Source organism: Oncorhynchus mykiss, chromosome 13, assembly GCF_013265735.2.
Source record: "Oncorhynchus mykiss isolate Arlee chromosome 13, USDA_OmykA_1.1, whole genome shotgun sequence".
Lineage (NCBI taxonomy): Eukaryota > Metazoa > Chordata > Actinopteri > Salmoniformes > Salmonidae > Oncorhynchus > Oncorhynchus mykiss.
Window position 1 is genome coordinate 51,344,038 of NC_048577.1, and position 26,269 is coordinate 51,370,306.

The 26,269-nt window shown below is 41.7% G+C and overlaps 1 protein-coding gene across 2 annotated transcripts in view; it reads left to right on the forward strand.

Moving 5' to 3' along the window:
* Positions 1-340: 340 nt before the first annotated feature.
* Positions 341-26,269, forward strand: part of LOC110486735 (adhesion G protein-coupled receptor E5) — a 29,614-nt gene continuing 3,685 nt past the window's right edge. Inside the window, exons 1-18 of one of the 2 annotated variants that reach the window (XM_036941440.1) lie at positions 341-520; positions 13,480-13,557; positions 15,251-15,433; positions 17,556-17,708; positions 17,859-18,080; positions 18,394-18,522; positions 18,694-18,731; positions 18,857-18,961; positions 19,405-19,558; positions 19,879-19,998; positions 20,157-20,347; positions 20,540-20,701; positions 21,181-21,375; positions 21,724-21,941; positions 22,054-22,120; positions 22,219-22,310; positions 22,472-22,640; positions 23,501-23,602. In XM_036941440.1, coding sequence (XP_036797335.1) covers positions 13,500-13,557; positions 15,251-15,433; positions 17,556-17,708; positions 17,859-18,080; positions 18,394-18,522; positions 18,694-18,731; positions 18,857-18,961; positions 19,405-19,558; positions 19,879-19,998; positions 20,157-20,347; positions 20,540-20,701; positions 21,181-21,375; positions 21,724-21,941; positions 22,054-22,120; positions 22,219-22,310; positions 22,472-22,640; positions 23,501-23,602 — 2,358 coding nt within the window. In that variant the 5' untranslated portion in view covers positions 341-520; positions 13,480-13,499. Of the gene's footprint in view, positions 521-8,160; positions 8,572-13,479; positions 13,558-15,250; positions 15,434-17,555; positions 17,709-17,858; positions 18,081-18,393; positions 18,523-18,693; positions 18,732-18,856; positions 18,962-19,404; positions 19,559-19,878; positions 19,999-20,156; positions 20,348-20,539; positions 20,702-21,180; positions 21,376-21,723; positions 21,942-22,053; positions 22,121-22,218; positions 22,311-22,471; positions 22,641-23,500; positions 23,603-26,269 lie in introns of those variants that run through there. The other variant, XM_021558558.2, reaches the window with a different exon arrangement.

Consider the following 26,269-nt stretch of genomic DNA (forward strand, 5'->3'; position numbering starts at 1 on the left):
TTAACCTTGTTCTGAACACCTCCAAAATAAAGGTCATGTGGTTGGGGAAGAAGAATGCCCCTCTCCCCACAGGTGTGATTACTACCTCTGAGGGTTTAGAGCTTGAGGTAGTCACCTCATACAAGTACTTGGGAGTATCACTGTCACGCCCTGACCATAGAGAGCCTTTTTATTCTCTAATTTGGTTAAGTCGGGGGGTGACTAGGGTGGGTAATCTAGGTTGTTTTGTTTCTATGTTGGTCTGGTATGGTTCCCAATCAGAGGCAGCTGTTTATCGTTGTCTCTGATTGGGGATGATATTTAGACAGCCATTTCCCCACTGTGTTTTGTGGGATCATGTTTATGTGTAGTTGCCTGTGAGCACGCCATAGATTCACTTGTCGTTTGCGCTTTATTGTTTTTGTGCGTTTCACGAATAAAAAGATGTGGAACCCATATCACGCTGCGCCTTGGTCCAAATGTTCTTACGACGATCGTGACACCATGCTAGATTACGGAGACATAATTTAAAGATCGGCAGGTAAGGGTGCTCTCGAGCAGCTAGATGTTCTTTACCATTCAGCCATCAGATTTGCCACCAATGCTCCTTATAGGACACATCACTGCACTCTATACTCCTCTGTAAACTGGTCATCTCTGTATACCCGTCGCAAGACCCACTGGTTGATGCGTATTTATAAAACACTCTTAGGCCTCACTCCCCCCTATCTGAGATATCTACTGCAGCCCTCATCCTCCACATACACCATCCGTTCTGCTTTAACATTCTGTTAAAGGTCCCCAAAGCACACACATCCCTGGGTCGCTCGTCTTTTCAGTTCGCTGCAGCTAGCGACTGGAACGAGCTGCAACAAACACTCAAACTGGGTCGTTTAATCTCAATCTCTTCATTCAAAGACTCAATCATGGACACTCTTACTGACAGTTGTAGCTGCTTTGTATGATGTATTGTTGTCTTTACCTTCTTGACCTTTGTGCTGTTGACTTTGCCCAATAATGTTTCTACCATGTTTTGTTCTGCTACCATGTTGTGTTGCTACCATGTTGTTATGTTGCTACAATGCTGTTTTGTCATGTGCTGCTGCCTTGCTATGTTGTTGTCTTAGGTCTCTCTTTATGTGGTGATGTCTCTTGTTGTGACGTGTGTTGTCCTATATTTATATTTTATTTTTAATCCCAGGCCCGTCCCCGCAGGAAGCCTTTTGCTAGGCTGTCATTGTAAATAAGAATTTGTTCTTAACTGGCTTGCCTAGTTAAATACAATTTGATGTAACCTATAGCCATAATGCCTGTCCTACTATACGTAACCTATAGCCATACTGCCTGTCCTACTATACGTAACCTATGGCCATACTGCCTGTCCTACTATACGTAACCTATGGCCATACTGCCTGTCATACTATACGTAACCTATGGCCATACTGCCTGTCATACTATACGTAACCTATGGCCATACTGATTTCCGAAAAGTTTAATAGGACAGGCCTCATAAAATGAGAAGATTTTATTGAAAAATATCTAACCAACGTCTCTACCTCACTATCCTTACCCTGTCACAGGAAGCAGCAGATTTTACAGCGTTCCTAAAACAGCTGCCAGGAAATGGAACCTATGTCACCATCAGGGTATCTATTCAATAGCCTGGTCCCAGATCTGTTTGCGCTGTCTTGCCAACCCCTATGGTCATTGTCACGCCACTGGCACAAACAGATCTGGGACCAGGCTATCTATTCAGGGGCTGATTAACAGTGGGACCAGGGTCGGTACCCTTTTGCCTACACACTGTACTGTACAGCCGACAGTACCACGTTGTTCACACACTAGTGAAAGTTCTGAAGCTGTGGTCAACCACCTCAGACTGGTGTTAGTGCCACTTTCCATTGTGGACAGGCAAGGTGCTCTCATTTTAACATTTTTTTTTCCATGAAAGTAATCAAAACGTAATTATCTATCCAGTGCAGTATATCAGCTATGTGGTGGTGCTGCTGTAATGCTTGACACGATGCAACAGTTCTGTTTATGTTTGTAGCTCAACAGTTCATTGGTTGCAGAGCAACAGCTTGTTTTATAAGAGGATGTGGTTATGAGGGGGTGGTTTTCAGGGTTGAGTTAAATATATTCTGCTTTATAAAAGGCTGGCGTAGAGTAAGAGAGCAAGGAAGTCACAGAGCGAGCTGTGAAGACATGATCTATACTAGATATTAGATCATTTTGTTATCTTGTAATGACTTTTCAGTAGTTGAGACAGGCAGCCCATGTTTGAGGGCTGTCTATTGTTTGAGCCTTTAGAAAGAAACACAAAAAACAGATCCAAAATAAAGCCCAAACATTTGTCAAATTTATTCATCATCTGCAGGAACAGGAAAAGGGGTGAGGAGACATCAGGATGAGCTGAAACCGTGCCAAGATCATATCTATTGGCCTGTGATTGGCTCGCTAGCATATAACGGGACTGTGTGGAATTGTGTGTTGAATGGCTAGAGGAGGAACTTTGGGACAGAATAAACTGGTGTGTGAAGTGAATGTACAATGACCCATAAAAAAAATCACTCCAAGATCAGTGCAAACCACTTACCCACTGTGCAAAAACATTGCATCACTGTTTCCATGTCATTTCAACCCAAAAAAACTGATTGGGTTTGCAAAAATTCATTAACGTAAGGGAATGTTGTATTTTTTTCACCTAACTTTTAACCGAAATCCGATGACAGGGTGAAATGTGGTTGATTTCAAGTTGAATTCACATTCAATTCAAGTTGGTTGACAGCTCAAACAAATGTAAATCCAAACTAGACATTGAACTATGCATTACAATCAGTCAGGCTATTATGGTGAACATGCCCATTTCTGGGGTAATATGATAAAGGGTAAAACTGTCACGATGTTCGTAATAATGAATGTCGGACGTTGAGTTCCACAATTTATTAAAGAAGTGAAACTTTAGCAAAGACTAAACAATGAACAAACAAACCATGACTACAACAAACTCAAAGCAAACATTCAAACAATATCCCATAGCCCACAGGTTGAAAAATGCAACTATGATCCCCAAGTATGATCCCCAATTATAGACAACGATTACCAGCTTCCTCTAATTGGGAATCATACAAACCCCAACATAGAAAATTAAACCTAGAACCCCACATAGAAATAATAAACTAGACTAAAACCCCTAGTCACGCACTGACCTACTCTACCATAGAAAACAGGCTTTCTATGGTCAGGTCGTGACAAAAACAGAAGGGCAAACTTTAATCTGACATGACATTTGACATGATTTAGGGTTTTTCTGTATTTAGTGAAATGTTTTATTTTCCTTGGTACTGTAGCCCAGTCTCACTGACTGGCTTTAACGTCAGCTCTGAATACAGTCTGTGGTGGACTCTTCATACATCTGTGCTCCACTTCTTTTCTAGTAGGGTCCAGAACATGTACAGCAGGCTAAATACTGTTGTAATCCTATGTATAAGAACTACATTATCTAAAGCAAAGGCTTTGTGTACATACTCATTGTGAGTCTTAGGAAGTACATCTTCCCACTAAACTATTATTTTTGTTTTTATGTATTGTAAGAAAGTTGTTGGGAAATGAGCTACACTAGATGAATTATTGGCAGTGATAAGTCATAAGAATCCTTGGCGCCTACAGGCAGTACGTACAACAGACCCACACTAGGAATCTAGGAATTCTTTGATCCCATTGTTGGCACCACTAAAGTCTTGCCCGGGTCAGATTCTAGTCACACAGTACAGCAAAACTGCTGCTCCTCCCTGGGCACCAGAACAAATCTAGTCAAGGCCATGCCATGCCAGTTGTCTGTCACCACTAGGTCCACAGGTCACCAGAGCTCCATGCCTGTGCTATTGTTTAGGAGCGAGGAACACTGGCGTATTCCAGATGGCGGTTCCCACCCGTCACCCAAATGTCCTCACCCCAAGACCCAAATTAGACAGAGCTATACTTGTATGAACAGACCCTGTATACATTCATTGGGACGTAAGAGTTATAAGATGGGAGGTAAGGACCCATTTGCATTAGTTAGTATATACACTGAATGCACAAAACAAAACACCTGCTCTTTCTATGACAGACTGACCAGGTGAAAGCTAAGCTCCCTCATTGATGCCACCTGTTAAATCCACTTCAATCAGTGTGGATGAAGGAGGAGACAGGTTCATGAATGATTTTAAACCTTGAGGCAATTGAGACATGGATTGTATGTCTGTCATTCAGAAGGTGAATGGGCAAGACAAAAGATTTAAGTGCCTTTGAATGGGGTATGGTAGTAGGTGCCAGGTGTGTCAAGAACCGCAACGGTGCTGAGGTTTTCACGCTGATTAGTTTCCTGTGTGTATCAAGAATGGTCCACCACCTAAAGGACATCCAGCCAACTTCACCCAACTTCAGGAAGCATTGGGTCAAGATTGACCAGCATCCCTGTCGAACGCTTTCAACATAGTCCAAGCCCCGACGAATTCAGGCTGTTCTGAGAGCAAAACAGGGTGCAAATCAAGATTAGGAAGGTGTGTAAAAATAATTATTTAGTATGTTTAAAAAATAAAATAAAAAATGTAAACATACACATGGAAACATTACAAAACATCCATTACATCACACCTGCCCAGACACACATGCTCACACCGCAGACAGACGGAACACTGATTTTCGAGCATTCCCAGAAGGCATGTATTATTGAGTCATTGTTAAAATGACTGCCATTGAGCTGTAGAATTTGTGAATGTTGTCTCTTGTGTAATACATTAGTTTACACTGGATTAAGAGTACATTTGTTACCTGTAATTGTGTTTTATGTTCCAATATTTCCTCACTCTTGTGCCAATATCAGTCCTTTTAAGTCTTGGTTCCAATAGTTTTATTTTTTAAAGAGATTGGATAGTTGGATAGGCTCTTCAAGTTTTGTATATCATACAAATATAGTTCTGACACAAATAGGATTCCCTCAACATTACTCTGGCGTCCAAAAGATTCGGTAAAATATACGTTTTAAGTTGCATGTTTTGAAAATATCTACATTGGTCAATCTAGAATTGCTTTTAATGTGGTCATGGAAATAAATGCATTCCCTAGTCATTTTGTTGATCTCTGCTCTTTAGGGTTCCATGACATGACCTCTCAGACTACTCTCTCTGAGACAGGTAGATATGTTTGCTTTAGGACATTTATACTGTATATAACCCTTCTTACAGGTTTAGGATCTTCATTTGACCGGTTGGTAGAGCATGGTGTTTGCCATGCCAGTGGTGTGTTCGATTCGCACGGGGACCAGTACTGGATAAGAGTAAAAAAACGTATCCACTCACTACTGTAAATTGCTCTGGATAAGATGTAAAATAATCCTGCAGCAACAGGATTTGGTCCCGTGCTCCTGCTTTTTCTATTCTCTCTTTTGCTAGTCCTCCCGGTTTTGACCCTTGCATGCCCTGACTCTGAACCCGCCTGCCTGACCATACTGCCTGCCCTGACCTCGAGCCTGCCTGCCACTCTGTACCTCCTGGACTCTGACCTTATTGTGATCTTTTTGCCTGTCCACGACCATTCTCTTGCCTGTCCCTTGGAAACTAATAAATATCAGAAACGCGAACCATCTGCCTCCTGTGTCTGCATCTGGGTCTCTCTGTGCCCAGATGGTTATAGGTTGGTCAAAATGAGGCTACATGAAAAGTGGAATACTGTTCATGTGTGTTAGTGTGGGTTTTCAATGAATGAATGTAAATTACAAAACTTATCTGCATTTCCTGTGATCAAATTAAGTGCCTACAGTGGTGAGGTCTGCCACTAAGGTGTTGACAACACCATGACCAAAAAGAACTGTCTCTATAACATTGTCAGAAACGCCACGTTGCACTCGGCTTCTTTGCTCTCAGCCCTCCTTCTTCCTCTTCTAAGACAAATCATAACTGTACTAGCAAGACTAGCAGAAGTACAGTTGATATACTGTTGAAGATGTGTTACAGTGTAACGGATCTCGTCCTCTTCTGAAGAGGAGTAGCGAGAAGCATCGGAGGACCAAAACGCAGCGTGGTAAGTGTCCATAATGTTTAATAAAAACAACAGAACACTGGAACAAACCAATAACGTGCATCAACGAAACAGTCCCGTGTGGCGACAAACACTGACACGGAAGACAAACACCCACGAAACACAGGTGGAAAAAAGGCCACCTAAGTATGATTCTCAGAGACAACGACACCTGCCTCTGATTGAGAACCATACTAGGCCGAACTCAGACACCAACATAGAAAAACAAACAGACTGTCCACCCCAACTCACGCCGTGACCATACTAAACAAAGACAAAACAAAGGAACTAAGGTCAGAACGTGACACAGTATGACAACGAATGTCTGTAACTACCCATCCCTGGTCTGGGATCGTAATCATCGACTGACACTAATTAGCATAACGCAACGGACATATATTACTAGAAAATATTTATATTCATGAAATCACAAGTGAAATATATTGGAACACAGCTTAGTCTTTTGTTAATCACCCTGTCATCTCAGATTTTGAAAATATGCTTTACAGCCAAAGCAAGACAAGCATTTGTGTAAGTTTATTGATAGCCTAGCATAGCATTATGTCCAGCTAGCAGTAGGCAACTTGGTCACAAATCACTGAGAGCCATCAGGTGACCACTTACGCAATATAGTCGCTTACGCTCATTCTTCAACATAAATGCGTGAAACTATGTCAAAATGCTGTAGACACCTTGGAATACATAAAAAAAGGAATCTGGTTGATAGCACTGCTCAATAGGGACGCATCGGAACGCAGAGCTTTCAAAACATGAGTCACTTCCGGATTGGATTTCTCAGGCTTTCGCCTGCAATGTCAGTTCTGTTATACACAGACAATATTTTTACAGTTTTGGAAACTTTAGTTTTCTATCCTAAGCTGTCAATTATATGCATATTCTAGCATCTTGTCCTGACAAAATAGCCCGTCTATTTCCCAAAAATGAAAATACTGCCCCCTAGTTACAAGAAGTTAAGAAAGTGGCATTAATAGTTAAAATCCTAAAGAAATTGATTATGACACAACAGCAACGATGATATTGTTCCTTTGAGAAAAATGTTGACTGCATTTTCTGTGTCTTTACAAAATAAACCACACTTTCAAAATTATGCTAATCCTGTGGTTTGTGTGGATGACTATTCTGTTTTCTGTCCTATACTTTTAGAAAACAGAGCTTTAAAATAAATGTTTTACTTTAAATCATAACATTTGATTTACCCACAGCTCCCAGAAAAAAAAGTTGATTTTAATGTCCATTGTTAATGGATTCCACTGGGAGCTTTGTACATTACACTACATTGTTACATTGTTATCAGTATGAACAGACGCCATCTGCTCAAAGACGAAAAGGAGAGAACCATATATTTGTCATCACCACCATTAATAGACAACCACAGCCTATGGGAGTGTGTCCAAGCAGTGTTCTGTATAACAATGAACAGTCTCACTACCCAGACTCCTTAATGTCTGATTCAATTTAGACCATACAGTCTGATAGAGTGGAGGAAGTGGAAAACAAGGTTGTAGATAGAAAGAGAGGGGGTGGAAACTATTTGCACATCATAGTGTATATCCATAATGACATTTGAAATGTCTCTATTCCTTTAGAGAGAGAGAACGAGGAGACCACCTAAAAGGAAGCAATTCCTAAAACTTCCATAACAAAGCCATCACCTACAGAGACATGAACCTGGAGAAGAGTCCCCTAAGCAAGCTGGTCCTGGGGCTCTGTTCACAAACAGACCCCACAGAGCCCCAGGACAGCAACACAATTAGACCCAATCAAATCATGAGAGAACAAAAAGATAATTACTTGACACATTGGAAAGAATTAAACAAAAACAGAGCAAACTAGAATGCTATTTGGCCCTAAACAGAGTACACACTTATTTCACTTGCTTTGGCAATTTAAAGAAATGTTTTCCTTGCCAATAAAGCCCCTTAAATTGGAGAGGCCAGTTTAGGTCATGTTGTCATGGAACCCTAAAGAGCAGAGATCAAAAAATAAAAACAGCAGCAGTTGCTAAACCCCCCTCGTCCTCCAACCTCATTCCCCCCCCCCCCCCCCTTATTTCAGGGGCGTGACTCAACACCAGCGGCTCAGCTGAAACTGCCCAGAAACCTCTTAGTATGTCAGTGAGCCAGACACAGCCCAGACCACCACAGCCAAACACACAGGGTGGAAGAGAAGGAGAGCGAGTCAGAGACAGAGAGTTCTAGGCAAGTGATGAGAGCACAGTGACTACTTGTCATTTTCTCTCTCATTTGGTGATGTCAGCAGAGCTCAATCTACTAGACAGAAGCTTGACTGAGTTGATGGATACGGGTGCCATTTTTCTTCAGTAAAACAACCCTGAGAAGTTTGGAGAAACTCCTGAGAAGAAGAGAAGACGGATCTTTATCACACTTTTGAATAGACCGTTCAGATAGGGGCAGAGTTTCAGCCCTGGTCTAATCTTGTGCGTTGTGATTCTCATAGAGATAGTGAGATTCTTCTTCACCATGACAGGCAGACTGCATCTCCTGATTCTGGGTGAGTCCTTTTTGTAAACTGTTTACACAGAAGTCATGTTGCCATGGAGAAGGTTGTGTGTTTGGGAGAGAAAGCACTAAATCAGACAGTGTTTATGTTTGGTCGGGGATGGTTAGATGAAGAGTAAAGTAAAAGACTTGAAGAGGCCAAATCATAACTTGAATTCTCACTTAGTCTCCCATTGATATCACATCATAACTTGAATTTTCACTTAGTCTCCCATTGATATCAAAGCATAACTAAGTGATCATTTGACTTAAATTTGCCTGAAATGCTAACGTGCAAATTCATTGGCAGGTCATCATGATCAGGGTCCCACAGGAAGTCACTACAGGGTTGAACACCTCTCAGTTTAGCCTGCTCCAAGATCTGTTCTTACTGTCAAATCAGATCACATTTTATTTGTCACAGACACATGGTCAGCAGATGTTAATGCAGGTGTAGCGAAATGCTTGTGCTTCTAGTTCCGACAATGCAGTAATATCCAACGAGTAATCTAACCTAACAATTTCACAACTACTACCTCATACACACACACACACACACATGTAAAGGAATGAATATGTGATAAGTGATGGTACAGAACGGCATAGGCAAGATGCAGTAGATGGTATAGAGTACAGTATATACATATGAGATGAGTAATGTAGGGTGTCTTGACAACCCCTATGGTCATGGTCACATGCCAAACAAACAGATCTGGGACCAGGCTACTCTCAGATTGCATTAGACATCATTTCTGACATAAGCTGAAACTACATTTAGGAACAACTGGAAAATGTTATTAAGTAAAGCAGAATGTTGGAGTCAGTGGTGGAAAAAGTACCCAATTGTCATACTTAAGGAAAATTAAAGGTACCTTTTTATAGAATATTACTCAAGTAAAAGTGAAAGTCACCCAGTTAAATACTACTTGAGTAAAAGTCTAAAGGTTTTTGGTTTTAAATGTACTTAAGTATCAAAAGTAAATGTATATATCCTTTCAGATTCCTTATACTATGCAAACCAGAAGGCACAATTCTTGTTTTAAAAATGTATGGTTAGCCAGGGGCACACTCCAACACTCAGACATCATGTACAAACAAAGCATTTGTCCTTAGTGAGTCCGCCAGGCAGTAGGGCTGACCAGGGATGTTCTCTTAAGGGTGTAAATTGGACCATTTTCCTGTCCTGTTAAGCATTCAAAATGCAATGAGTTCCTTTGGGTGTGAAGGAAAATGTATGGAGTAAAAAGTACATTTTCTTTAGGAATCTAGTGAAGTAAAAGTTGTCAACATAAAGAGTGAAGTACAGATACACCAAAAATCTACTTAAGTAGTACTTTAAAGTATTTTTACTGAACTACTTTACACCACTGTGAGCTATTTTAATCCTTTGTATTGAAATGAGTCAGATGACAGCAGAAATGTATCGTTCTTCTCAGTAATTGCAGGTTTACTGATATAGTGGTTTAATCATAACATTTGAGAACATCGAAGACAAGGTAGGGGGGAGAGCACAGCAAGTTCCTTTGAGATATTTGAGGCGACAACGTGCCATTGTGTGCCAAGGTTGGAATCCATTTAAAATCCTGTTAATAGCCTGTTGAAATTGAGTTCAGTTTATTGCAACTATTTTACATGTGGCTAATAGATCTGTCTTGCTTCCTTGTGGAATCCCTTTTACGGCATTAGCATTTATAACTTATTTCCAGTAAGTGGAAAATCATCAAGTACTTTTTACTGGTTCATTGAGTAAGACAGAGCAATAGGGACACAGCTCTTGAAATGGAAACAATGACACTCATCAGAACTGAATGGAACCTAAAGGACAGACCGTTGTCATAACACTGAATGACTTTTGGGAATCTGAGGACTAAAAGCCTGAAGGAGCACAGTCAGAGGAATTAGCAGTAGACAGAGAGAGACACTCTCCCTATTCTTCATCCTAGACTCTGGGTCCCTCTCTCTAAATAGACCCTCTGTTCCTCTGCCTTTAACAGTGGTATCTATACTCTGATCTCCCCTGAAGCACCCCACAGTCTGATAACACTCACACCCCTCATGCATGCACACACACACACACTTTGAGATTAAAAAAATATCCTTGTTGCCATGACATCACAGCGAGGTGATAACATTCAGTGTGATTTCTCGCTGCCGTGAAGAAGACAGGAAGTCTTTGATGACACATTGTAAGGGGTGGCTAATTGAGGAGAGGTGACTATCCCTCTTTATGTGCATTTGGTTAGTTAGTGTCTCAATGGCTGAAACCTTGTCACATTCTTTAGAATTTAGAAGTATCAAATAAAGTGTTATTGGTCACACACATATTTAGCAGATGTTATTGGGGGTGTAGCGAAATGCTTGCAGTAACAATACACATCTAAAAAGTAAAATACTGGAATTAAGAAATATAGAAATATTAGGACAAGCAATCTTGGAGTACGGAGTATATAAAACAGTATGTAAAGTGACCAGTGTTCCATGACTATGTACATAGGGCATCAGCCTCTAAGGTGCATGGTAGAGTAACCAGGTGATAGCGGTCTAGTGACAGTGATTAAAGTTCAGGGCAGGATATTGGCCGGTGGCCAGCCAGTGGTGACTATTTAACAGTCTGATGGCCTTGAGATAGAAGCTGTTTTTCAGTCTCTTGGTTCCAGCTTTGATGCTGCACCTGTACTGACCTCGGCCTGTTCACCCCGCAACCATCCAGAAGGCGTGGCTCGGGTGGCTGAGGTCCATGATGGTCTTCCTGGCCTTCCTGTGACACCGGGTGCTGTAGATGTCCTGGAGGGCAGGCAGTGTGCCCCGGGTAATACATTGGGCAGACCAGACTACCCTCTGGAGAGCCCCGTCTTTGTGGACGGTACAGTTGCCGTAACAGGCGGTGATACAGCCCGAGAGGATGCTCTCAATGGTGCATCTGTAAAAGTTTGTGGGTCTTATGGGCCAAGCTGAATTTCTTCAGCTTCCTGAGGTTGAAGAGGCACTGTTGCGCCTTTGTCGCCACACTGTCTGTGTGGGTGGACCATTTCAGATTGTCAGTGATGTGTGCGCCAAGGACCTTGAAGCTTTTCACTTTCTCCACTGCGGTCCCGTAGATGTGGATGGGGGTGTGCTCCCTCTGCTGTCCACAATCTGGTCCTTTGTTTTGTTGAAGTTGGACAGGTTATATTTCTGGCACCACTCCCCCAGGGCCCTCACCCCTTTCCCTGTAGGTTGTCTCGTCATTGTTGGTATCAGGCCTACTACTGTTTTGTCGTCTGCAAACAAACGTGACGAACGTGGCCACGCAGTCATGGGTGAACAGGGAGTACACAAGGGGGCTGATCACGCACCCTTGTCGTTTGAATGCCTTACGAAGGGCATAACTGGACTGTTTGTACTCAACTATATTCCCAGTCACTTTGCGGTGGTTTTACACGAATGCTGCCATCTATCCACAGTTTTAAGTCACAGTGGGAACAACATCCCCTATGCACTTCCTGATGAACTCAGTCACCGTGTCAGTGTATATGTCAATGTTATTCACAGAAGCAACCCGGAACATCTCTGTCCGCATGATCAAAACAATCTTGAAGCATGGATTCCGATTGGTCAAAGGGTCAAATTCAGGAAAGTTATATTTCTGGCAAAAATGCTTGTGAGTTACCGCCGCTCTAATATTCAAAAGTTATTTCTGGCTGTATGTAATAATGCAAAGGATGTTCTGAGCTAATAAGGTGAGAAATAACATAAGGAGCCATGAACAGGGCGACCATGTCTATCAGCGCCATCTTGAAAGCTATGCAAGGGGAAATAGATTATAAGCTTTGGGAGGCAACTAAGGGTAGAATAATGACAAGCCATGATGTCAACTGTCACACTCTGGCAAAACAGTTATCTGTGGAGGGAAAACACGGAAGATCCATTCTGCTACTCAGTTCAATGGTAGCAACTGGAAAGTTAGTGTCAGTCTGGTTGGCAGATGAAGTGGGGGAGGATAAATGGAGGGTTGTGAAGGGAGAGAACAAAGCTACTGTATCAGAGAACATTGACAGATGGTTCCTTAATATTTTTTACTAGTTAGAGTGAAACAGAGCGCACCAACTTAAACAGTGCCTACAGATTGTTTAAGAAGACTCTCTCTCTGACCACAACATTCCACACTACTGCTGCCTCTCTCTACCCATTACCACAATGGACTGACTACCCATTTACTATCATACAGACTGAGGTCTACAGTCGTTATCACACAGTCCCATGCCAGGTGATGGCTTCCTGGTAAAGAGGAAATGGTCACCTCCGGACAGCCGTGTGCAATTCAGGGGTTATTATGGGCATATCCTGTGAGCACAGTTGCCGTAGGAACAATCTGCTGAGATCCAGATAGGGGGTATACCTTTTTGAACAGAGAGAGATAAACCTTTACAAACTATTGCTGCAAGTTTGTGCCTGAAACTTCTCCAACTGATTATTTTTTTTATTTATTTTACCTTTATTTAACTAGGCAAGTCAGTTAATAACAAATTCTTATTTTCAATGAAGGCCTAGGAACAGTGGGTTAACTGCCTGTTCAGGGGCAGAACGACAGTTTTGTACCTTGTCAGCTTGGGGATTTGAACTTGCAACCTTTCGGTAACTAGTCCAACTCTCTAACCACTAGGCTACCCTGCCGTCACAACCATAGTCAAAGGTCGGTTCTACAAAAGTAGTTTTGTTACTCCCCCAATACCATTAATGTTCTGTGCTATCCAGGATCCTTGGGACGTCCCTACCATATTGAATTTGAAATGTAAAAAGGTAAGGGTGAAGGTTAGGGTAAGGTGAGGGTTAAGGTTAAGGTTAGGCTTTAGGGTAGGGATGTTCCAAGTATCCAGGATAGCACTGACCATACGATAATGGGACAACTTATTGTAGAATCTGCCTGTTGCTTACTCTGCAGCTCTTCACCTTGCCCTGCTGATGGAACATGTATCAGGCTGTCCTAAAGGATTCTCTACAAATGGGAAACATTGCATTGGTATGTACATGTCTGTCTTGTATTATATCTTCTATATAGAGTTGAAGTCGGAAGTTTACATACACTTACGTTGGAGTCATTAAAACTCGTATTTTCAACCACTCCATAAATGTCTTCACAAACTATAGTTTTGGCAAGTCGGTTAGGACATCTACTTTGTGTATGACAAGTAATTTTTCCAACAATTGTTTCCAGACAGATCATTTCCCCTATAATTCACTGTATTACAATTCCAGTGGGTCAGAAGTTTACATACACTAAAGTTGACTGTGCCTTTAAACAGCTTGTAAAATTCCAGAAAATTATGTCATGGCTTTAGAAGCTTCTGATAGGCTTATTAACATCATTTAAGTCAATTGGAGGTGTACCTGTGGATGTATTTCAAGGCCTACTTTCAAACTTGGTGCCTCTTTGCTAGACATCATGGGAAAATCAAAAGAAATCAGCTGAGACCTCAGAAAAATCTTGTAGACCTCCACAAGTCTGGTTCATCCTTGGGAGCAATTTCCAAATGCCTGAAGGTACCACGTTCATCTGTACAAACAATAGTACGCAAGTATAAACACCATGGGACAACACAGCCATCATACCGCTCAGGATGGAGACGCATTCTGTCTCCTAGAGATGAATGTACTTTGGTGCGAAAAGTGCAAATCAATCCCAGAACAACAGCAAAGGACCTTGTGAAGAGGCTGGAGGAAACAGGTACAAAAGTATCTATATCCATAGTAAAAACGAGTCCTATATCGACATAACCTGAAAGGCCGCTCAGCAAGGAAGAAGCCACTGCTCCAAAACCTCCATTAAAAAAGCCGGACTACCGTTTACAACTTTACATGGGGACAAAGATCGTACTTTTTGGAGAAATGTCCTCTGGTCTGATGAAACAAAAATAGAACCGATTGGAAATAATGACCATCGTTATGTTTGGAGGAAAAAGGGGGATGCTTGCAAGCTGAAGATCACCATCCCAACCGTGAAGCACAGGGGTGGCAGCATCATGTTGTGGGAGTGCTTTGCTGCAGGAGGGACTGGTGCACTTCAAAAAATAAATGGCATCATAGGGAGGAAAATTACGTGGATATATTGAAGCAACATCACAAGACATCAGTCATGAAGTTAAAGCTTGGTCGCAAATGGGTCTTCAAAATGGACAATGACCCCAAGCACACCTCCAAAGTTGTCAAAATGGCTTAACAAAGTCAAGGTATTGGAGTGGCCATCACAAAGCCCTGACCTCAATCCCATAGAAAATGTGGGCAGAATTGAAAAAGCGTGTACGAGCAAGGAGGCTTACAAACCTGATTCAGTTACACCAGCTCTGTCAGGAGGAATGGGCCAAAATTCACCCTACTTATTGTGGGAAGATTGTGGAAGGCTATCTGAAACGTTTGACCTGAGTTAAACAATTTTAAAGGCAACACTACCAAATACTAATTGAGTGTATGTAAACTTCTGACCCACTGGGAATGTGATGTAAGAAATAAAAGCAGAAATAAATCATTCTCTATTATTTGGACATTTAACATTGGATTAAATGTTAGGAATTGTGAAAAATGGAGTTTAAATGTATTTCGCTATGGTGTATGTAAACTTCTGACTTCAACTTTGTCTGTTATATTTTAAATGACCATTCCCATTCCCCAACCATTCTACCTCTTCACACTCTCAATAACTCTGTTTTTGACCCCAGATGAGAATGAGTGTAATCCTCCTAGTGATGACTATAACTATGACACTGAAACACCACATATCTGTGGTAAGAATGCAGCATGCATCAACACCAATGGAAGCTTCTACTGTCAATGTGCTCCTGGGTTCAGATCATCATCACAGTGGATGAACTTCACAGCTGACTCACCTGAAAAATGTCTAGGTAAATGTTAAGGAAATTTTTATCAATGATGACTAATTATGTATACATTTCAATCAGGACTGACTAGTACAAATGCTATTATGTACTGTACATATATGCATTTTCTCTCTTGCTCCCATTCCCAATTGTATATAATATAGTCAGGAGTTTAGTAACAATGACGGTCTGTTCATTTGTACAAATGAATGAACTATCTCCAGACTGTCTAGAATGCTGATTTACAATGACGGACCTTGGCTTCAGGCGAGGAGGGAAGGCTCGAGAACTATAGGGCCTCTCTACTAGTGTCATGAGATAGATAGAGAGAGAACATTTAGAAAACGCTGACGTCATTTTCAGTTTATAACCTGTGGAAAAATGTGTATGTACCAGTACGCTCTTGAATTAAACGCTGTTACCTGACTTTTAAGACCAGGGCTCTGTCCATTCTTATAAAAATATTGGGTCTTATAATCCCTTTAGAATGCATTAATGAATTCTGATTGGGAAATAATACAGAGGAATTTAGAATTCCTCTAACAGTAAACAACTCTCTTTTTTAGTTACCTTATAGCATTTCTATACATTGCAGTCCTGGCCAGAGAACACAGCATGCAGCAATTTTGGAATCCACACACTTATTCGCTATAGTGACTATACTGTACTGAACAAAATATAAACTCAACATGCAACATTTTAAAATAATTTACTGAGTTAGTGTACATAAGGAAAACAATCAATTGAAATAAATTAGGTCATTATCTATGGATTTCACATGACTAGGAATACAGATATGAATCTGTTGGTCACAGATACCTTAAAAAAAAAATAGGGGTGTGGATCAGAAAACCAGTCAGTGTCACGTTCGCCATAATGATGAGACCAAGGCGCAGCGTGAGTAGAGTTCCACATAATTTTAATAAACTGAAACTCACCTAACCAACCGAACCGTGACGCTTCTGATGTACACTAAGGCAACTATACATAGACAAGATCCCACAACACAAATGAGGAAAATGGCTACCTAAATTTTATCCCCAATCAGAGACAACGATAAACAGCTGTCTCTGATTGGGAACCTTATCAGGCCAACAGACATAAAAAAAAAACATAGACATACAAAAACTAGAGTACCCACACTAGTCACACCCTGACCTAACCAAAATATATAGAAAAACATATCTAAGGTCAGGGCGTGACAGTCAGTATCTGGTGTGATCACCATTTGCCTCATGCAGTACAACACATCTCCTTCGCATAGAGTTGATCAGGCTGTTGATTGTGGCCTGTGGAATGTTGTCCCACTCCTCTTCAATGGCTGTTTAAAGTTGCTGAATAGTGATCGGAACTGGAACACGCTGTCGCACGCGTCGATCCAGAGCATTCCAAACATTCTCAACATTTCTGGTGAGTATGCAGGCCATGAAAGAACTGGGACATTTTCAGCTTCAAGGAATTGTGTACAGATCCTTGCGACATGGTGCTGTGCATTATCATGCTGAAACACGAGGTGATGGTGGCTGATGAATGGCACGTCAATGGGTCTCTGGATCTCGTCACGGTATTTCTATGCATTCAAATTGTCATAGATTAAATGCAATTGTGTTCGTTGTCCATAGCTTATGCCTGCCCGTCACTCTGTTCACAACATTGACATCAGCAAACCGCTCGCCCACACAACGCCATACATGTGGTCTGCGATCACTAGGTCAGTTTGAAGTACTGCCAAATTCTCTAAAACAACATTGGAGGAGGATCTTGGTAGAGAAATTAACATTCAATTATCTGGCAACAGCTCTGGTGTACATTCCTGAAGTCAATTGCACGCTCCCTCTAAACTTGAGAAATCTGTGGCATTGTGTTGTGTGACAAAACTGCACATTTTAGAGTGGCCTTTAGTTGTCCGCAATACAAGGTGCACCTGTGTAATGATCATGCTGTATAATCAGCTGCTTGATATGCCGGATTAACTTGGCAAAGGAGAAATGCTCACTAACAAGGATGTAAACAAATGTGTACACAACATTTCAGCTCATGAAACACGGGATCAACACTTTACATGTTGCGTTTATATTTTTGTTCAGTGTATATTCTACGTTTGCATTTGAGGTGTGACTGACTATTCCTTTCTCTGTGCCTCAAGACATCAACGAGTGTTTGGAGAATAAGGACATCTGTGGTCCCAATGCCGAGTGTCACAATACATTAGGGTCCTACTCCTGCATCTGCAATGAGGGGTTTGTCTCCAGTACTGGAGTGGAAATATTTATATTTGGCCAAGGAGTCACATGTGAAGGTAAGATACCAAAGAGAACTGGTAATAACACTAAATATCAAAAGATGTGTACAGTACATCCAGAGAGCATATCAGGCATATACAGGATGTCATCCTGTATGAAATGGTGAGAGTTTCCTTTTCCTAATGGTCGTTTTTACCCACATGTAGATAGAAACGAGTGTGAGGACGACATCACAATTTGCGGGAAGCATACACAGTGCGTCAACACACCAGGCAACTACTCCTGTGTCTGCAATCCAGGGTTTGGCCTGAAGTCTGGCAACGCTCAATTCACAGGGAATAGAGAATCGTGTGAGGAAATAACAGATCAGAAAGCCACCACAGACCAGACAGCAACCACAGACAGTGAGGATGCTCAAGGTGCTAAAGGTATGGGAGGAATTGTATTATCACCCTGGATGGATTTAGAAATCCTGGTTGGAGGCCTCCAGATTTCCTGCTAATTCCAGGAATCTTCCAACTGGGATTTGGGGAAAACCTGGGAATTTTGAGAAATTTCAATAATATTTTATCTATACCCCTTGATGTATTTTGCTCAATTGCTCCTCTTCCTCATGAAGCACCAGATACTAATTTCTTTATGACCAGAATGTGTAATTGATATTATGTGAATTGATCGGTTTTAGGTAGGTCTGAACATCTTGTGAAAATGTCACCTGTGCTTTCTGTCATTCCTTTGTAGACTTGTGTAAAATAAATAAGTTTATCTGTGGAGGGAATGGAACGTGCCATAATGCCACCAACGGTGGCCATCGGTGTGCGTGCCATGCAGGATTCACCAACTACGGAGACCCGCAGGGGAGATGTACTGGTGGGAATGACATTCATAGATCATCATTCTCATTGAGATGGAGCTGTTTCAACATTCAAATGTCAATACTTCCACTGCATGATCAAGTTGTCATCACTTCATCAATCATTTCATAATAAAATATATTTTCCTTTAAGATGCCTTATTCACTCATCTCTTCTCTTTCCACAGAGTTGAACTGTGATATGTTTGCGAGCGAGAAGCAGATGGTAAGCCACATGAGTAGACATTTTGTTCTGCAGAACAAAATACAGACTAACTTCCTCTTCTCTCTACCTACCCCCCACGCCTGCTCTCTCTCTCCTCACTTTCTCTCCTCATCCCTCGTTCTCAGGTCATCCCAGGTCTGCAGGATGCTGTGGCCCTGATGAGGACCAGTTGTCTGGAGTTGAGGGAGAGTAATACGGCAGAACAAGTCGATGGAGAGGCCCTGCTAGAGGTACTACTGCTTATGTATTTGAGGCCCTTATTTATATTTACTTACTTACTTACCTTACTTATATTTGAGGCTCATTATAACCCAGGCATCCATCATAGAGGTTGACATATGCAGGTTCAGACTCAGCCCACACACATTAAGGAAAGGATACATGCAGGGAAACAACGACTGACCAGCACTGTTGCTTGCTCATAATGGAAACTTTTGATGTATCATCCTCATCGGCAGACTCGATAGCCTTGGTTTCCTCGCCTGGTTCACCAACTACTTATCTGATAGAGTTCAGTGTGTCATATCGGAGGGTCTGTTGTCTGAGCCTCTGGCAGTCTCTATGGGGGTGCCATAAGGTTCTTTCAATTCTTGGGCCGACTCTCTTCTCTGTATTTATTTTTAGTGACTGTGTCTATGTACCCCTCCTCCCCCACCTCTCTCTGTCTCTGTAGACTCTGTTGTCTGCTATAGACAGGCTCCTGTCTGGCGGGCCTCTGAAAAATAACAAGGAAGTGAGTGTCTTGCTGGACCTGGTAGAGACTGCTCTGAGAATTATAGGACCTCTGCTGAAACATCCCGAGACCAGGAGGTTCAAAACTCACACCGGTAGGAGAACATCCTGAACTAAGCCATGAGTCCAGACAACATAAACTCAGCCATGATTGTTTTGGCTTTTGAAGCCACCTAACGGAAGACAAGTTGTTATAACTTCCTTCGTAGAATATGTTTATTTGTGGCCATTTTTGAATAGCTTACAAAGTTTTTCATTAGATTATATGGGTTGACTTTTCATTGCATAATTTCCTGTGCACAAGTCTGCCTTTCTAGCAGAAAGGAGAGTTGTAACATTCTGTTACATTCTGAGAGTTGTAACATCTCACCTACTGTAGGCCTGTTTGTGAAGATGTGAATGTATTTGCTTCCAGAGGTGGAGCTGTTGGTGCAGAGAAATGCCTCCTCACCCCAGGGGCCCCTCACCTTGTCATCTACACACGCTCAGCTAGACAGCCACTGGGAGACTGCTGCTGGAGACACCTCCTACCCAGGTTACCATCTTCATCATCCTCATCTTCATGATCAGCTTCAACACTGCCATCATAATCCCACCACAATCATCAGAACCTATCTTTATAATGTAATGATATAATGTGAAATGAATGTACACAGTGTACAAACTCCTAGACTTAAACATTTGCTTTCTCAGGATTTGCAACAGTGTCCCTGCTCAGCTATAAGGGTCTGGAGACATCCACCAACCATTCCTTCTCAGGGCTGCAGGCACAGGAGGGCCACAGCTTTCAGATCAACTCCAAAGTGGTGACGGCCACCATGAGTAACAAGGACACATCCTTTCTCAAGGAGCCAGTCACATTCACCTTCTCCCATTTGAAGGAGGTGAGGAGCAAAAGCATTACCCCTCTATCCCATTATTATGGTCTATGTGAATGTGGCAGTATCAAATCTTCTTCATATGCTTATATGCTGCACCTGCTTTGCTTGTTCTGGGATGGTCACTGTGTGAAGTGTCCTGGAGTAACATAGTTTTTCTACCTCTCTTCTATGGTAATTATGAATGTTGTTTCCCAGACAGATGAAGGGAACTACACCTGTGTGTACTGGGATGAGTTGGGAGAAGGGACCTGGTCTGATCGAGGCTGTTTCCTGGTGCAGTCCAATGCCACCCACACTGTGTGCTCCTGCTACCATCTCAGCAGTTTTGCTGTTCTTATGGCTCTCTATGAGTTCAAGGTGAGGGGGATTTTTCTTAGTCTAGCTGTACTTCTGTTGTAAGATAGAGCAGGAACAATGCCTTTTCTAATAGTTTCATTTCACTGTCTATGTAATTGTGCAATAGGAGATCGTTTGGCTTTTAAAAAGCTTGCATTCATTTGAGAACAGTGAATCCATTAAGATTTTTTCTGTTTTAAATTAGTTCTGTGTCTTGCCTGGCTAGATAGGGCTCCATTATTATTTCTCCAGGGGTATGTTGTCTATATTATTAAGACACATGCATGAAAGTTGTGTCAGTCACTGTGACTCACAGGAGGTTGGTGACACATTAACTGGGGCTCGTGGTAATGGAGTGGAATAAGTGGAATGGTATCAAATACATCAAACATATGGTTTCCATTTACTCCATTCCAGCCTTTATCATGAGCCATCCTCCCCTCAGCAGCCTCCACTGCTGTGACTATATGGTGACGTGTCTTCGCCTCTCCTCCCTCCAGGACACATTCCAGCTGCAGCTGATCACCTGGGTGGGCCTGTCCCTGTCCCTGCTGTGTCTCTTCATCTGCATCCTCACCTTCTCCCTGATCCGCTCCATCCGGAGCACCCGCAATACCATCCACCTCCACCTCTGCCTCAGCCTCTTCATCGCCAACCTGATCTTCCTCGTCGGCATCTCACGCACCGAGAGCCAGGTAAGCTTGCATCCAACCAATCACATACGCTCTGCCCTCGAGGCAGAATTGCCCTTGGGAACAAGACTGAATAAGGACAATTCCACTGAGCTTTTCTGGCCGTGGGCGGTCAGAGGATGTGACAATGTGTGTAACATTTACATGTGGCGTACGTACTCTGTCCATGTGGGTGGTGAGAACAATGTTTTAGTAGGAAGAAATGTTAATGTATGCAACGATTGTGTTGTGGGTAACTTATTGTACTGTGAACCTTATCACTATCTACAACATATGTCATTTTGTTCAAATGTAGTTTTCTCAATCACTCTCACCCCTTTATTTCCTTTCTCTTCACCCTCTCTTCCTCAGGCTGGTTGTGCGGTGGTGGCTGGGCTGCTTCACTTCTTCTTCCTGTCGGCGTTCTGCTGGATGTGTCTGGAGGGAGTACAGCTCTTCAGAATGGTGGTTCTGGTCTTCAACACCACCTTAAGGCCCCTCTACATGATGGCGGGGGGCTACGGCGTTCCTGCTGTCATCGTCGCCATCTCTGCCCTCGCCAACGCCAAAGGATACGGAACCGAGCGCCAGTGAGTGACCACTACATTGATCCCTGACAGTGTCTGACTCTCTGTCCTTCTCTGTTGTGTACTATAGAGATCAGGTATTCGTGTGTCTTCATGTGTGCATTGTGTGTTTTAGCTGCTGGCTCAACCTTGAGGATGGATTCATCTGGAGCTTCTTTGGCCCTGTCTGTATCATCATCATGGTGCGTATCACAGATGAAAGGTGGAATAGTTTCATCACTCCTACTTACAATGTTTTGTGTCATGTTAGAATTCTACTTATCTCCCTCTCCTCTCCTAGGTGAATGTGTTTTTCTTCCTCATCACAGTGTGGAAGTTGGCCCAGAAGTTCTCCAGCCTGAACCCTGACCTTGACAAACTCCGCAAATTCAAGTGAGCCGGCAAAGAAACGGACGTTCTCACACAGGCTACGTTATAGCCCATAACAAAGGACCACTGTTTTTCCTGGCCAGAACATGTGGGAAAAAAACAGGCCTTACTATAAAATGACATGCTCTCAATCTAACTTTATGTGTGTTTGTCGCCTCCTGCAGGGCATTCACCATAACTGCAGTGGCTCAGCTGTGTGTGCTGGGCACCATGTGGATCTTTGGCTGTTTCCAGTTTGAGGAAAGCACGCTGGCCATGTCGTACCTGTTCACCATCCTCAACAGTCTGCAGGGGGTCCTAGTGTTCCTCATGCACTGCCTGCTCTCTAAACAGGTACGTCACGACTCAAGACTCTGTCAATCAGGGTCCTTGAAGCAGTTCTAATATGGACATCGTACAGGTGAGTCCAAACTGTTGGGCTTGGTGGGATGAAATGTCATCTCAGTAGTGGGCCGCGAACCAAAAAACCTGAAATAACATTGTTCATCAATACATAAGATCATTCTGGAAGCTTCTGGCAGTCCAAACCAAATGTCAAGGACCAAGTCAAAGACCCCCCCCCCCCCCCCCCCCTAACAAAAGCCTAGGGGAGGGATTCAGCATTGTATAAATAGTCCCAATGTAATGTTAAAAGGGGAGCGAACATGGCTGTCTTAGAATGTTGTAGTGTCATGTACATGCACCATTATGCTCATTCTATATAGTATTTTTTAGAAGCTAACAGTGTCATGTAAAATGCATCATAATGCAGAAACCACATTGGCCCAACTCTCGAAATAAATGACTTTGGGTTATACTACTTTGGCTGAATTCCAAATGAGTTGTTAAGTGTTTAAATAATACTGATTGGGTTTAGTTTACTGTAGGGCCTACAGTTAAGGGTAGGCCAATATGTGCTTGTTGGACTCATAACAACTATGGTGGATAATTAAGATGATGCATAAAAGCTGTTTACCATTGAAATAAATGGTCAAGGTTCTGTCTATGTAAATGACCGTTCCCTCTCTCTCATGAGCATGCTCTACCGCATGCTCAAACATGGTCACACTAGAGAAGGAACGCCTACTTACAGAGACAGGAACAATGGAGGAATGAACAGCTGGTTCTGGTCTACTTATTCCCTTCCTCCCACCCCTGCTCGACCAGCTTTCTCTACCGTCTTTGCTCATAGTGCTCTCTTTTGCACCTTGTAGGTGAGAGAGGAGTATGGCAAGATCCTGGACAGCATCTGTGCACTGCAGAAGACGAAGTACTCAGAGTTTTCCTCCAACCAGTCAAGCAACAGCAAATCACAGGTATTAACTCTTACTAATTGAGTAGCCAATATCTAAAAGAACAGAAAGTCCAACACTGTTGAATTTGAGTGACAGCGAAACACGAGGCAAAGTTCTGCAAGGTAATGTTCTGCGAGTAAAAGTTATACCATATTTATTGTTTACGAACTGACCGTGGAAAAAGAATGGGATGGTAAAATCTATTTCTGTCATGTACTAAGAATTTCTAGATCTTGAGGTGCAATACATTTAAATAGATCCTCAAGGAAGATGGATTGCTTTTATTATACTTCTTGATGATAAACACATTTATATGGACCGAATAATGAAAATCCAAACTTTGAAAATATTTATAATAATCTAAATAAATACAAATAACACTTACAGTTTTAAGTAAGTCAGTAGACTGTAAAGGAAATCATACTATCAACTATCACCCTCTGGTGCTCAGAGATGATGAATATTATGGGCACGTTGGAATTGACTGACATTGGCTCAGAAACCCGGCTCTCGTAAGATAGACTTGGAGGAGGCTTAATCAAGCTAGTCGGATTTATTATTTTCTGGTATCCTTTTCTATGGTGCCAAAAGTGAAAAGTGTATTGATTGAGGATTGAATGTGGTCATATCATCAACTTCTTTCCCTCCATATAACTACGACAGATTTTCCACGAGGACAGGGATATTTACAATTTTACCTAGGTTTATTGACTGACAGAACTTTCTTAACAAAAAACCTTTCTTGCACAATACAGGTTCAACTGATCCACTTATCATATGGGAGGCCAATCAATTGAATCTTCATCCCCCAAAAATTGGTCATCAGAGAAAAGGCTTACAACAGAAATAGAAAATCTAACATTAGACATCAATGGTGTTGATGAATGTACTGCAGAAGCACTGAATAATCTATACACAACGTAAAATGAGTTTGAGGAACTTATTCATGAAAAAAATAGTTTAACACAGAAAAAAACTGAGCAAATTGGATGGAGAATGGCAAAAAAATGCAAAAAGTTTTCCCTAAACCTTCAATATGGAAACACAACCTAAGGAAAAAGTTACAAAGATGGATACATTCTTCTCACCAAAAGGATAAACATATTTTAAACAAGCTCTTGTCAAGTTCCTCAAACCTCATTTGACAATGTGTTTTGTGATATCTTTCTCCCCCAAAAAATCATATTAAACTATTTCAGACACCAAAAAAATATTGTAAAGGCCTAATTACACAGGACAATCTATGGTTGGCACTTGACTCTTTCAGATGGGAAAAACCTCTGACCTTGATGGCATTCCAATAGACATATATTCAACTTTTTATGAACTACTGAAAGATCCACTACAATTATGTTTAAATTACTCTATATGAATTGACACCTGTTGGACACACAAAGAGTGAACGATCACTCTCTTACTGAAGCAGGAGCCAGGAAGGCAGTACAAAGACCCAGTATCTTAAAAAATAAAATGCAAAAAAAAAGTTGCATTAAAAATGTCCTACCAGACATTATGCATCACGATCAGACAGGATTCTTAAAATGAATATATACTGGAGACAACATTACACAACTACTAAAAATAATTGAAAACTACAGGAATGCAGGGAAACCAGGTATAATCTTTATAGCAGATTTTGAGACCACCTTTTATCCTGTCTAGAATCTGTGTAACTGCCTGGATTTGGTTCTGATCCCTCACCTTTCTCATGATCCTTGATGCCCCACGAGGTGAGATCTTGCATGGAGCCCCAGACCGAGGGTGATTGACCGTCACCTTGAACTTCTTCCATTTTCTAATAAAATGGGGCATTAAAACGCTCTCTTATAGCCTCTATTACACCAAAATGATATCTAAATCCAAACTGGTTTTCCAGATGGATACTAAGAGGCACATCCAATGTCAAAAGTGAGCTTTTTGCTTTTCTACTGATTTAAAAGAAAGCATTGCCGGCGGTGTGATAACGTAGCCCTGTTTTAAAGTATTCTTCTTTTAAAATGAAGCCATACAGAGCTGGTCAAAATACTCATTTCATCCTCCAGAAGAGGCCGAACAAATATTACAGAAAATAATATGTCTAAACTCCAATGTACTGCTTTTTGGGGGGAAGAAATGTAGAAGGAAGGTATCATGTTTATGAATGACCATGTAACTAAGGATGGTAAAATTATGTCACACAAGAAATGACCAAATGTATATGGCGATAAATACAGAAGTATAAACAACTCATTGCAGCTCTGCCACAAAAAAATGGAAGAGACAATTACTCAAAACAGAAATAAATTAATTGGTTTGTCTGCATCAAACAATAAAACATGCATGGCTTAAAATGACAGGTATAAATCATAAAATGTACCAGTTTCAATATAGGGTTGAGAGGTTTGACAACTATACAGCATACAATTCAAGATAGTTGGGAACAGGTTTTTGATGTCCCAATACCTTTGAATCAGGTTTATGAACTGGCATACAAAACAAAAAAATGGACGCATCAATCCGATCTTTTCAATGTAAACTGTTATATAAAATTCCGCCACAAACAAAGTCCTCAATATATGGCACAATGAACAGTCAGCCCTGTGCAGACTCTGTCATGAGGAAACACAAACAGATCTCTTTTGGTGCTGTCCTTCAGTGGCTCGGTTTTGGAGTCAGGTCCAGGAGTGGTTGTTACAGTGTCTTGCAAAA